Here is a 13,616-nt window from a genome sequence, read left to right as displayed (position 1 = left end):
AAGTATTAAAAAAAAGTGATTATCAAGTGCCTTACCCAACGGAAGAGTGTTAGCTCAGATCTCATTGTACCCAGATTATTTAACTCAAGAGGTGACATTGTTATTTTTACTATAAATCAATGTTGTATGTTGAATTCTGACTCAGAATATGAAGTTAGGTATATTTTTTCCTGGAAAGCATTTCTAGGTTGGGGACCACCTATCATTATGATTCCAAAATTCCATCTTCACAATAATTTTTATTTTAATATTCTAATTCCTAGAAGATATCATGCCTTTATCAGCATTATTTTTGTGACATTTTAGTCATTACAAAAACATATAGGCAGGGCGCTAAAACTATAATTAAAGCCCTTTTCAGATAAGAAAACTGAGTTTTGGGGATGGTTAAGTAAATTCCTAAGTATCTTATAGCTTTTTCTAACCTAGTTCTGTTCCTTATCAGCCCCTCATTCTAGGTTCCATAATCTGGACTACTACTCCATAAATCTTTGGTTGCCTTACAGAAACATATTGACTTCCAAGCTTCAAAGATTTAATATAGTCACCAGGCTGTTATCAGAATATATTAGAAAAAAAATGTATCTAACAGAAGGGAAGAAGGGAGTCAGTCCATTGTTTGGTTTAGCTTTTTCTTATGATTGCTTGGTTAATTGATGGACTTCCAACACAGTACTTAGAGGGAAAGAGAAAATCTGAGAATATAAAAGTCCAGCCTGCTTAGAGCATTTTTAGACCATTTTTGGAAGATGAACATACTTAATAAGCTAGTTTTTGTATGACATCATTACACAATTAATCCGTCTAATTCTCCTTTCTCTGAATGCCATCAGCACAGATAATTTGACTCCACTTGTGTGTGGGTCTTTCTATGAAGAGAAATTTTGCTCAACATGATAGCTTAAATATTTGAAATGCTATTTATCATCAATATGTTGCTCTAAAAAATGGGAACTTTCTTTATTAGGGTTTGGCAAAGAGATATGGATTTGCTCTGGGGCTGACACATCATGTCTCCAAACCTGTGAAGTCCAGACTGAAGACAGCAAATTCGCCAAGGTCATGAATATTGGCTTGGGAAGTCTCTTGGCAAACAGCCTGCCAGCCTCCTGTTAATATGCTCCTTTTGCATTCCCATTTCATGGAGCAGCCTTCCTTTCTGTGTCTATGTCTATTCCATTTCAGACTTACAAGTTAGTTCATAAAATGTGCCTGTACTATATAGTTTCATACACATGACTTGTAAATATATATATTAAATATTGTCATTCAGGAACAAACCAGGGAGGCTTTCCCACTCTGCCTCCTTCCAGCTAGGAAAATGGAAGGTCCCCACCTAACTACCTATGCACTCCTGAGGATCTCTCTGGAATCTTGCTAAAGTGTATGTGCTCTGCAACCCGATTTACTGGGTTGCAGTTGGATCTGTCATTATTGATTATATGTGCTTGAGAAAGTCAGATGAGCCCCTCCTCAACTTAAAGCCATTGCCAAGGTGCAGGATGTTAAGATAGGTCTTGTGCAGACAAAAAAATAAAAGAAAATAAATAGACTTCAATGAACGTTTACTTTGTGCCAAGGATGATGCTTGTTGCTGGCCATAGTGTTGAATATTATACATATAGGTCCTTCCCTTGTGGAAATATCTGTCTATCTACCATCTAGGTCTATTCAAATGAGTAGTGTAGGCAACACATTTCCTTTTCTGACTGTACTTTTAGGTCCCGGCAGCCAAAAAGGAGTTCATTTGGCCTTGCTTCCAATTTTCTGTTCCTCCGGACACCGGTCCCCATGGCCAGGTCAAGCTGTTCATTGCTCACACCAGCAACTGACAGAGAATGCAGAGAACACATGTTTGAGATACAGATACAGGTGCTTTAGGAAAAAAATAACATTTTTGTGAGGCAGGAATCATTTTCAGTGTGGGATGATGTGTTCTATTTAATCAGGGACTATTTCTTCTTTGGCTTTTTTTACCTCTTAAGACAAACTTAATGGTAAGTTGGTTTATATGAGAATTCCTTGGAGAACTATTATTTCCCTGAATGCTTGTTTCCTTAAAGTGTATGATCACAAGAGTAACTGCATACTTACTCTTCGTTTTATGAAATGTTGGGGTGCTATTCTGCCCATTACCTAACTTTAATCCCTGCTCCTAATTAGTGGAGAGCGGCTCAGAAATATGAAAAGAACCTATGGCCTTTTGCTCTTTCTCTTCACCTGCCTTTGCAACCTCCCAGCAGCCTAAATATGTCTTTTATTTCGATTGAAGTCCTGCATTCTTATCATTTTGGAGACTTAGGCCAAAAACTTAGATTGTGTCGAAGTCCCTGATGCCATCTTTGCTATTGAAGGGTTGTGACCCAGGATGAGAGTATCAGTCTGCTCGCAGATAGGCTCACAGCTGTAGCTCAGTTTCTCCTTGACACGCACATACTAGATACGGGGAATATATGCTGAGGTGTAATTCGACCCAAGAGCGCTAAGTTTGCTCTCTTCCCCAGAGGTGAGCAGACTCCTGAAAAACAGGGACCAGTAAGTGACAGTGTTATGCTTCATTGATCCCTGTTAACCCCTTCGGGTTCCGAGTGATGAGGATTCTTTCTTAGCGAGCAACCTGGATACTTCTCGAGGGCAAGAGTGGAAATGAGACTCTCTTCCACGATGTCCTTCTGGAGAGACCAGACCTTCCAATTAAGTTCTGGTGCCAGAGCTGACCGATTTTTAGTTGATGAAGAAGTGATGAGTGAGTAATTTCCCTGCAGTTCACCGGATGTCATCCGTCATCGCTCTAGAGGAGAAGGTGGCAGAGTGGTAATTAAATCATTCTCTGGCATTCAAATAGGCACTAAGAGAAGAATTTATATTTTCTAGACTCCCTAGTCCCAGGAGAACTTCAGTGTCCTCAGGGGTCCTGTGTGAGAAAGTTGAAAAGTCCTCTGAACTGCTTATTGACAGCCACAAAAGAAACACAGGTGACATTGAAGACTGGGGGGCATGGGGGGCTCTTGTTCTGAGAACGGTGATTTCTGGGTTTCGGATGCTTATTATCTGTTATCCATGTAGCACGTGGCCAGTACCCATCTGTCCACCATCCTTCGGTCAGCATTCCCATGTGCCGTGTTCTGGATCTTATGCTGGATGCTAGGGTTGCATACATATTTAGGGAAGTCCAGGGCTTTGGGTTTAGAGCAGATTAGAGTTTAGGTCACTGGGCCTGATTTTTCTAAATTCCTTTCTCCGTCCCTTAAATCATTGTTTTGGAAATAGATATTTTCTCCCTTGCCATCACATTTACTTTATTCCACAAAACCTTTTTGAGCTTCGACAGTCTGACAGACGCCTTACTGAGCAGTGGGAATCCAAAAGACAATGCAAATGCAAGTGATTCTTTTCTTGACTTTCAGAGTCTAAACTCCTTTTAATGGGGGGGAGGGGTATTATGCAAATATATGGAGGATGGTGAGGGTGTAATTATACTGATACTCAGAGTTCAGCTGGATTGTGCAGTGGTTCCGTTATGGTCCCTGAGATGGAAGACGTCATGGGGGAGACCGAGATCACCCTCGCACCCCGACACTGCCTGCGGGGAGGGGCTGGTGGAGCAGTTTGGTCTGGTTGTGGATGTGACAGGCTATGGGCATCAGAACTTGAGAACCCAAATCAAGCTGCTTTGTGCGTTGGTGTGTAAGTGTTCTCCGTGACCTCCTCTCCTCTCTCTTTTGCCTGCAAGACCTTTGCTTATAGGCACACACCAGCCTCTGTGAGGTCACTGAGACAAAACCATGACAGTGTCAGGCTCCTAACCAAAGCCTTGTATCTAGGGACTCTTCCTACTGTTACAGTCAAATCTAAACTCCATCTCTTGTTTTTAGGACTCCATGAAATCAGGCCCCTGCCTTACTTTCTATTCTTATTTTTGGCCACATTTTCTCTCCTTAACTCAGGGCTCTAGCCATATTAAATCATCTTTACTTCCTCTAACGTAGTAGGCCCTGTCTTTTCCCTGGATCTTTATCTGTGCCATTACCTGTGGCTGGCTTGCGTTCTCTCCCTTCTTTGAGATCTGAAGTTTTAATCATTGCTTCCTTGGGGAGGCCTTTTCTGAGTTAAGTAAAATTTCTGTATGCTGTTATAGGCCTCCATATCATAGCCTGTAGAGCATGCATTTGAATCCAGGAAATTGACTCTAAAGCTTATGCTGTGAAGATTGCCACTCGCTGATAGTGCCTTCTGCGGAAAAGTTCCCTAAAAATCTCTGAATCGCAGTCATTTCCTTGGCGAAACGGAGAAATGCTCTCCAGTTTGCCATGAGGATAGCACTGCATTTATACCAGTAAAATGTTTATCAGAGAATAATGATGAATAATAATACTAATAAGTCTGCTTACCCTAAATTTTCTGTTTGCATGTATCTCCCACTAACATACGGGCCTTTGAGAGCAGCGACCATACCTGTGTTGTGTGTAAACATCTTCTGTTCATATTTAGTAAGTGAGTGGCTGAGATCTTTCTGTACCACAGCCAGGCCAACAAGCTCTACCTGTCAAGGAGAATTTGCAGGTGTCCCTTATCCTGCCCGCTCTCTCTTGTAGAAGCAACCCCTGGGAGAGGTGGTTTTTGCACTTCCAGATGATGCACAATATGTGAAACATTTGGGATATCTTTTGCACCATGATCTCACAGAGAGGGTCTTGAGGAGGATAAATTGATGGGAACAGTGGAGTTGCATTGAAGTGAGCGGGTTCTGACAGACATATGTGATGAACAACAAAGAAAACAGCTTGTCTTCATGTACCTCGAGTCCTTTTGAAGTCCAGACCTGGAGTCTTATGAGCATTTATTTGCTGCCCATAAATTGTTATTCTTGCATACTCACAAGTCTTTTATTTGTAATGTCAAATTGGTTACTAGAATAACCATATGCCAGAATGTGTGTGTGTGTGCGTGTGTGTGATACAAGCAATAAGATGAACCAAATAAATACAGAAACACAATTTTCTGTGTTTCAAGAATACCATTAGCCGAGGGATCTGGATTTTACTCAGATTTGCTAAAAAATGAATTTCTGGAGGAAAGAAGGAACATACAGTGTTTACTAAGGGTTTTCTTTGGTTTGGTTTTTGTTTTGCTTTTACCATTTTTTCAAGAGAGTCTTGGGAACTTGCTTTCACTGGAGTTGCAGCTAGGCTTGCTGCAAGGTTTTCAGAGAGCTGCACATGGTTGAGTATGACATAAAAATAGTTTTAGTTATTGTACGCTTACTTCGTCCATTCCTTTTTCACTATTTCTCAAATATTATCTCAGATTCCAAAATTGAATCTGCAGAGTAGATGCTTTATCCCTAAATTATAGACAAAATAACTGAAGTTCAAATAAATGCATTCATCTCTCCATTCCATATAGAGACATAAATATTAGCTTTGTTTTACTGTTTTAGAAATCTATGCTCTTCCCTTCCCCTTCTGTTACTTTTGAACACAAGAGACCATCAAAACCTAACTTAAGACCGTATGCAACTTGCTTATCAGAGGCTATGATAAATGAAGAAAATTATGACACAAATAAGTTTGAACATAAATGACGATAACACCATTTTGAATGACTTGAGTTTTCATAGCAAAAATGGTGTGCACAAGAGTTGACGCATACCAGTACTCCATGTCTCAGGATTGCCTTGCATGTGGATGGAAACCTCTTTGAAGGATATATTATTCAAATTTTCTTTTTTTAATAAAAATGCTAATGGAAATGTTAAAATGCACATAAATTAAAATGATCATAAATTAGGATTAATATCACATTAATGAATTATAATCCCACATTCATTAAGATAAAGTGGCATTTCAATATTTGCTCTTGTTAATAAATTTAATACAATAAATGAAAGGGATACATTTGGAGATTCAATAAATATTTGATGTAATCTTAGGCTTTAACTTTTTAAAATATTCAAAAGTAAAGTAGGAGATCTAGATGCATTTGGGTTCTTTGTTGCTATTTTATGTCTTTTTTTATATTCTTTTCTTTTCATTTATTGAAGCGCTAAATACAATTTAAATTGGCGAAGAAAGCAATAGAGCCTGTTCTGAATAAAAGTGATCCCAGGAGAACACAATGTCTTTTAAGTTTTAGGCGTTTCTTTCCACACAGCATTTTTTTTTTTAAAGGAACAAGTATTTGAAATTCAAAATCATATGGTGCAGTGACTGGTCCCGAGTCCTGTCCTCCACATGCGCTCCTTCTCGGCCGGGAGCGCCACATGGTCCTGAGCAGCCTCTTCCCCACCCCTGCCCTACCCCAGGGTAAAAAATTAAAAAAATAGATATATATTCTTGACTGAAGTCCGATCGGGAAATATCTCCTGTCTTTTATTTTAAGCATCAGATTGTTTTAGTTGATTTAAAAAGGAAAAAAAAAATACAGAAAATAAAAAAAAAAAAAAAGGCTGAGGGTGTTGTTGAGTGTCTGTTTAATGTGGAGGGTCTTTTTTTGAGGGTCTCCTAAAATAAAGTATTTTGATAAGCAAAAAAAATATATATATATATATTTATGTATATATATATTTTGTTGTTTTTTTATATTTTGTTGTTGTTAAACATGTAATTCAAGGTTGGTACAAACAGCAACTAAAAATGTAATACTTTTTTTTTTCTTTTGGTGCATCCCCATGAAATGTAAAGTAGTACATTTTATTCCACTGGAGACTTCTTGGACATATAGAAAGTCATTTCATTAGCAGTGCAGGACGTTTAAAACACTTATTTTACAATGGGAAATGTATAACCCCCACCCTCATAAGGTTTTAGTTGCATGAGAAAGTTTAGCAGGTTGCCATGACTCTAATGCTATGGGTTTCAGACCATTTTAATGTGGTTACAAGGTTTATTAAATAAAAATAGTTGAAAAAAAAAGTTGAAACATTTCAGCATTCATATATATATATATAATATATAAATATAATATATACACCAAATATATAATGTGTATATATATATATATATATATATATATACCAAAAATATGTGCATGTAGGTACTATTTCACATCCTAGTTCAATGTTTTTTTCTTCTGAAAATGCAAGCTATATATATATATATATATATATATATATATAAAATGTATATAATATAAATATGTAGTTTTATTTTGGTTTTAAACAGGAGTCAACAGAGCATAGAGAAGGTGAACTATGTGTCAGAACACTCCTGTCTCCCTCTTGAGGGTAAACTGAAAATTTTAAGGCAGGGATTCAGTTTTCCCTAGTGCTTACCAAATGTTTCAGGTAGAGTAGGAGTTTAGTAAATTTTTGTTGCCCTTAGAACTGAACTAACATGATTCCGGTCCTTGGTGAGGCACAGACAGACACTACACCAGGTGGTGGTGTTGCCCAAGGGACCTTTATTTGTGGCAGGTAGGGAGACCCTGGGGAGTAACCAAAGCTGTGACTTGTCAAGCAAGGGTGACTAGGTTCCTTTTATTTAGGGTTAGGATGAATATTTAGAAAGGGGAGCCTTGTCACTGGATGTAGAGGCAGACATAAAGAAACAGGGTTAGGCGGATATGTGTATGTCATGTAAATGAGGCTTGGGCTCCTCCTGGGGAGGAGATTTTACTATTATAATAAGGTAAAGGTAACTGTCAGTCACTCCGTGGGTCACTCCATGGTCCATCTTCTCAGGTGTGTGTCAGGGATTAAGTTCAAACTGGGCTGGGTGTTCTGGGCTCCCGGAAGCTTCCTCCAGGCAGTTCTTACCATTTGAGAGAGTTTCAGTTTCCATTATGGGGTGTTATGCCCATAGGGTCTATTGCCCGAGCTAAGAGATAAGCTGGAAAGAGAACTTCAGCGAAGATGTGGAACAAAGGGCAGTGAATACAAGCAGGTAAGCAGTAAAGGTCAGGTCTTGGGGTCTAACTGGTGACACCCCAACCTGAGATGAGTCTGTGTTTCTGCGGCAAAGTTTGGATTTTCCAAGGGGACCCATGTTTTTTGGCCTCGGTGGTCTTTGTGAAATGGGAATAAATTTCCTGGACAGAAATTGTACACATCAAAGAAAAGAAGGTACTAGAGAACATATTATCTTAATATGCATCAGATTGAGCATGTATTTATTTATTTATTTATTATCTATGCAAATGTAACACATAGATCTGAGTTGAATTCTGGGTCTACTGCACTTGATTCCATCAGATACGAACTTTGGAGAGGTTATTATGTGCCTTGTCAAACCTCACTTTTCTCGTGTTTCATGTGAACTACTGTAGCTCATCAACTTTTGGAAAAACTAAGAGAATTATCATATAAGGGAAGCAAATCCCTTAGTTCTTGGTGCACAGAGTGTGATCCATCAAAGGTAGCTAAGAAGAACTTTAAATAAATGTATTAATAAATGGAAAATAATACATACATTTTTGTGTTTTCCTCTTGATCTTTTCATCACTCTAAATGCACGCTAGTTTACACCAAATAAGTCAGAGTACTTCCTAATCCTGTTTTAACCGATTTGTATACATTTCATTATATTTTGTTTTGATTGATGTGCACGCAGAGTAAAAACTCTTTGTGCAGTTACTCTTAGCGGAGATTGATGAAGTTGGGATGAATGTAGAAAGAACCAGCTTGATATTCAAACAGGAGATAGTTAAAAAGTAACTTTGCAGATTGCTCCATTGCTAACCCATGTCACTTTTCCTTTTAGCTGCACACAGACCTGGATCCCGGGAGCAAAAAGATCAAGTATATCCTATCAGGCGATGGAGCTGGGACAATATTTCAAATAAATGATATAACAGGAGATATCCATGCTATAAAAAGACTTGACCGGGAGGAAAAGGCTGAGTATACTCTCACAGCCCAGGCCGTGGATTGGGAGACGAACAAGCCTCTGGAGCCTCCTTCTGAATTTATTATCAAAGTTCAAGACATCAACGACAATGCGCCGGAGTTTCTTAATGGACCCTATCATGCCACTGTGCCAGAGATGTCCATTTTGGGTAAGTATGCTTCCAATTTCGCAGAACTATTAAGAGTCATCTTTAAAATAGCTCCTGGCATCAGGGCTGGTGTGTTGCTGAATAAAAGACATTTATTACCGTCTTATCTCTAATTTGCATTTCCAAATCCCCTTTTTTGGCCTAAGTTGCACAGCTCAATAGCTTTAGTCCCTTAGTAATAGGAACTGACGAAGCAGTTTTTATTAAAATATGTCTCCTTACAACGACAGTACCTCAATAGGCTGAATTTGTATTCCTCTCATAGACGTGGAGTTTGAGTATTGTTACTGAGATGGATTTATCAAGATTTGTTCCAACATGCCAGACTAATCCTATTGATATTTGCTTGATGTTTAATTATTTGTTTGTGTATATTCACATGCAGATGCAGTGCATAGAGAAACAGAAAACGGTCTAGATCTGTAGTCAGCCAGATATTGGATTGAGCTGGTGGGTCAAGTCAGGAGTGAATTAGGAAATCACAGTTGCCAGAGACTTCTTCATAACCGAACTTTTTCTGGCAGTGTATATTTCAAAACATGATTTTCTCCCTTTCTTTTTTCCTTTTGTGGATATACTTATCTATTCCTCAACCCCTGGCGTTGGTCTGGGAACACCCTGTTCCCAGACTTTATACTACATGAGAGGAGGTGTTTTAGGGCTCTTCCTTATGGGACAAAAATAGGCAGGATCCAAAGTTCAGAGTATAAGACCACAAGAGAAAATAATAATAATAATAATAATAAAAAGACCACAAGAGTCATTCCTATGTGTATAGTATGTACCTTAGTTTGTTTCAAATTGCTTTGAAGACAAACTACAAGAATACATGCCGTGCAGCAAAGTCACAGAAATTTGAAGCGGCTGAAATGATGAGGCAAAAAAAAAAAACAAAAAACAAACAAAAAAAACCCACACAAGTAGACGTCTAACTTGAAGGCCAGCATTAGGTGAATAACCTGGCTTCATTTGATTTCTTCTCGTTTTACTTACAGTATAACTTTGGTAAAAATATCCACTGCAGCAGCTAAGGAGGACTGATCTTAGGTCTTCGTGTGTTACCCATGTCTATCTCCTGCCGAGACTCCGCTTTGCCTATTTCTTCTGCAAGGAATACTACTTGTTTGTTTGTTTTTTTTTTAATTTATTCATGAGACACACAGAAAGAGGCAGAGACACAGGCAGAGGGAGAAAGGGAGAAGCAGGCTCCATGCAGGGAGCCCGATGTGGGACTCGATTCTGGGACCCTTGGGGTCATGCCCTGAGCCGAAGGCGGACGCTCAACTGCTGAGCCCCCCTGGCGTCCCCTTGTTTTTCCTTCTTATCAAAATTCAGTTGCTCTTCTACAGCCGGTGGAATTGATACTTTTTCTAGGGAAACTTCTATGGCTTTGGAGCAGGCAGTTGCCTTTCTACCATCATCATCACCACCCAAAAGAAACCCATAAATGAGCAAAAGCACCTCCATGTTTATAGTCCCTTGAGAACCTGACATGCAGACAGGAACTGAGAAACACTACCCTTTTCTTTCTTTTTCTCCCCCCTTTTCTTTGATCAACGCTTTAAGGGCAGAGAATTTCCCTAATTCATCTTTTTTTTTTTAAATCCAGATTAGAGTAAAATGGCTTTAAAGGACTATTGATACCTACAATAGAGACAGAACACTATCTTAATTGCCAATAAACAGTGAAGTATTATTTTCATCTCATCACGGTGATTTCTGCATCATAATGACCAAATCTATATCCGTTTATTGTAAATGTGTCAGAGGTTTCCATTTCTGTGTAATATGAGTCATGTACCTGATAAATATGTTGAGAAAGAAAACCCCAAAAACTTCTGCAGACTTCAAGGTCATTCAGCTAAGAAAAGGATATTAAAGATATTATTAGCTACCTAATGCAGTGTATAAATATCTACCTGTAAGTATATATATATATGTGCATTTTCCCTCTATTAAAAGATTTTTATTGATAAGAAAGTAGAGAGTAAAGGAAATAAACTATTCTAACATACACAGTTATTTTTTTTTAATATGTATCTTGTGACATCTCTTCCAAAAACCTGTGGTTTGTGCTACAATTGCAGGTGTGGTTTTTGAAGTTAGATAGATGGAGTTTTGAATCCTGGTTCCATCCCTTATTATCTGGTTGACTTTGAAGTTCAGGGAGGTTAAATTACTCCTTATTTTCCTGAGCTACAATGCAAAGATAATAATTTCCATCTTCCTCTCATTGTGTGAGAATCGCATGATAAAATACAAGGTAAAGATATGCCATAAAGTAAGTAAGTGTTCAAAGTCGGTTGTTGTGGTTCTTAAAATTATTTTTATTAATCTACTTTCCATGTTACCTTTGGACCTTTCCTCATGTATTGATTTTATGCATTGGGTGTCTGGTTTCTGTTTGACTCCAGCCTCTCTGGTTAAAGGAAGCAGAGGCAGCTGCACTATTTTATTGTCAACTGTGAATTATTCCCTTCATTTCTCATGAAGGTGAATATCAGGATGAAGGTCAGCTACTATCTCCTTTCTCTCCCCATTACCACTGTTCTCTCTCAGCCTGTCTCTTCCCTCCCCTCCTTAGTTCTTTCATTTTTCTTCCTTTGCTACTGCAGAAATGCCAGCACTTGCACCTGTACGCCCTGAGGAATGCCAGCAAGGACTAGGGATTTCATTGTGCAGGAAGTGAAGAATAAAAATTGTAATTGAGAAATTTACCAATATTAAATTGAAATGAATGTGATGTTCAAGAACTGTCTGCCAGTTGACAAGCTGTCAAGACAAAACACACATATATATTTGCCCAAATGGCAGCCAAATTATTTTAGAAATATCTTACTTGGAAGCTGGAGACACAGGTCTTTTATATTCTACTGTGAATTTCAGAACTTGATGAGAATTCACTTTTATAGCAATACCACATAAAGAGTGGCATGTGAGCCTGTCTGATTTTAACTGTGAATCCCAAACTAGCATTGTTGAAGTTGGTTTTCCAATGCACATTTGCCTACACTTATTGAGCTCCAGACAAAATAGATATTTTTAATGCCGTTGTACATTGGGGCGAGGGGGTGTTTAGCCCTGACCATATGCCTACACCTGTGTTCAGATAAAATAAAGTTTTTACTTGAGTTGAAAATAGAATCTCATATTATTTGGCTGCAAATGTGCTTTCTGTTTGTGTAAGTGACATAATCCATCTAAGCCTTACTTTATCTGTATAGTGTGCACAGTGATCTCTACCGGAATAAACGTGTTTGGAAAAATTCAATGATTATATTTAAAGTACTTAGCAGAGCATAGAGTTAGTGACCAACATATATTAGTTTCTTTACAGCCACCCATTTGTAAATTACTTCTGCTGGTAAGATTCAGTAAACTGGTACGAATGGCTTCGCCAATGAAAAATCTCTCAGCGAGCCTTACCTTTGTATTTCAAAAAAATGTACATGTTGGAATGAACCCCATTTATTCAAAAATGTACATGTTGGAATGAACACTGTTTCATTATATTAGTGAAGGGCTGAGAAGCTAAGTAGTGCTTAAGCTGGTAGGCATTACTGTGTTGCAGAGTACACAGTTACATTGCATGTAACACTGAAGGTTTTTTTTTAGTTTTCTTTGAGACTCAGAGCTTCTCTAATGACGATCAATGTGTATTGAAAAGTTGCTATATGCCAGAAGCCTTTAATATCCGTGACAACCCTGTAACATCAGTACTGATATTAACTTCCTTATATCTCATTATTTTTAATCAGAAAAATGGGGGAAATAATAGCTAATCCAAATCCAGATATTAAGTGGAGGAGCTGGGATTTAAATCCAGACATCTGGCTCTATCTCTCATGGGTTTAACCAGTATGCTGTACTAATCTTTGATAATATCTCTAGAGAATTTTGTTTATACGAGCACTCCGCTTCTGCTGCATATTTATAATAGTTAATATTTTTTCAAGGTGGAAGAGCACTTGAGGTCAACACACTTTGCAAATTAAATCGAAAACTAAGACGGGATTTGGAAAGGGAAAGTTTAGGTAAAGTATTACACAATTTTCAAGATAGGCACATAAGCACTTGAAAAGTGTAAGAACAATACATCCCATAGAAATTCAAATAACAATAAAATTAATTAGCAGACATGTGGTGAACACTGGCATTGAAGTGCTGTTAATATAATAGAGATAAAGACTAAAGAGAGGAACTGAGATTGACTCTAGATTTCCTGGTTGTGCATGCAAAAGGAGAATGCACTTTCCACAAAAAATTCTGCATCAAAATATCAGAAAAAAGTTAAGAGATGATTTAATAAGCTATATTTTTTTTTAAAAAAAGAGTATATCTGACTGCTTTCCAGAGGCTTTTAACTGAAGTGGTTATGGAAGTCAGTACACGATGCAGGTGAACCTACTCTCCTTGAACACGAACTCAGCCAAAGGGAAATGTAAAAATTTGAAAATATTTTCTGTCTTCTTCCTTCTGTCTGTTATTCTTATTCTGTTTTATTTTGCCATTAATGTTACGCCTCTTCTTTATGAATATCTTCTTTTTTTGATAAGCATCCTCCACTCCTCTTGAAGGAAGGCCCGTTTAAACTACATATTATTTATTTTGTATCTTCATTA

General features: G+C 38.0%; 1 protein-coding gene across 1 annotated transcript in view; it reads left to right on the top strand.

The window, feature by feature from the left end:
- The window catches only part of CDH8 (cadherin 8), a 359,125-nt gene that overhangs the window by 109,716 nt on the left and 235,793 nt on the right, over positions 1–13,616 (top strand). The window contains exon 3 of the mRNA XM_055306104.1: positions 8,700–8,994. Within this exon, the coding sequence (XP_055162079.1) occupies positions 8,700–8,994 (295 nt within the window). The remainder of the gene's footprint in view (positions 1–8,699; positions 8,995–13,616) is intronic.

Source organism: Nyctereutes procyonoides, unplaced genomic scaffold (genome assembly GCF_905146905.1).
Source record: "Nyctereutes procyonoides isolate TBG_1078 unplaced genomic scaffold, NYPRO_anot_genome, whole genome shotgun sequence".
Classification (NCBI taxonomy): Eukaryota; Metazoa; Chordata; class Mammalia; order Carnivora; family Canidae; genus Nyctereutes; species Nyctereutes procyonoides.
Note: the sequence above shows the minus strand (reverse complement) of the source record. Positions and strands in the feature narration are given on the sequence as shown.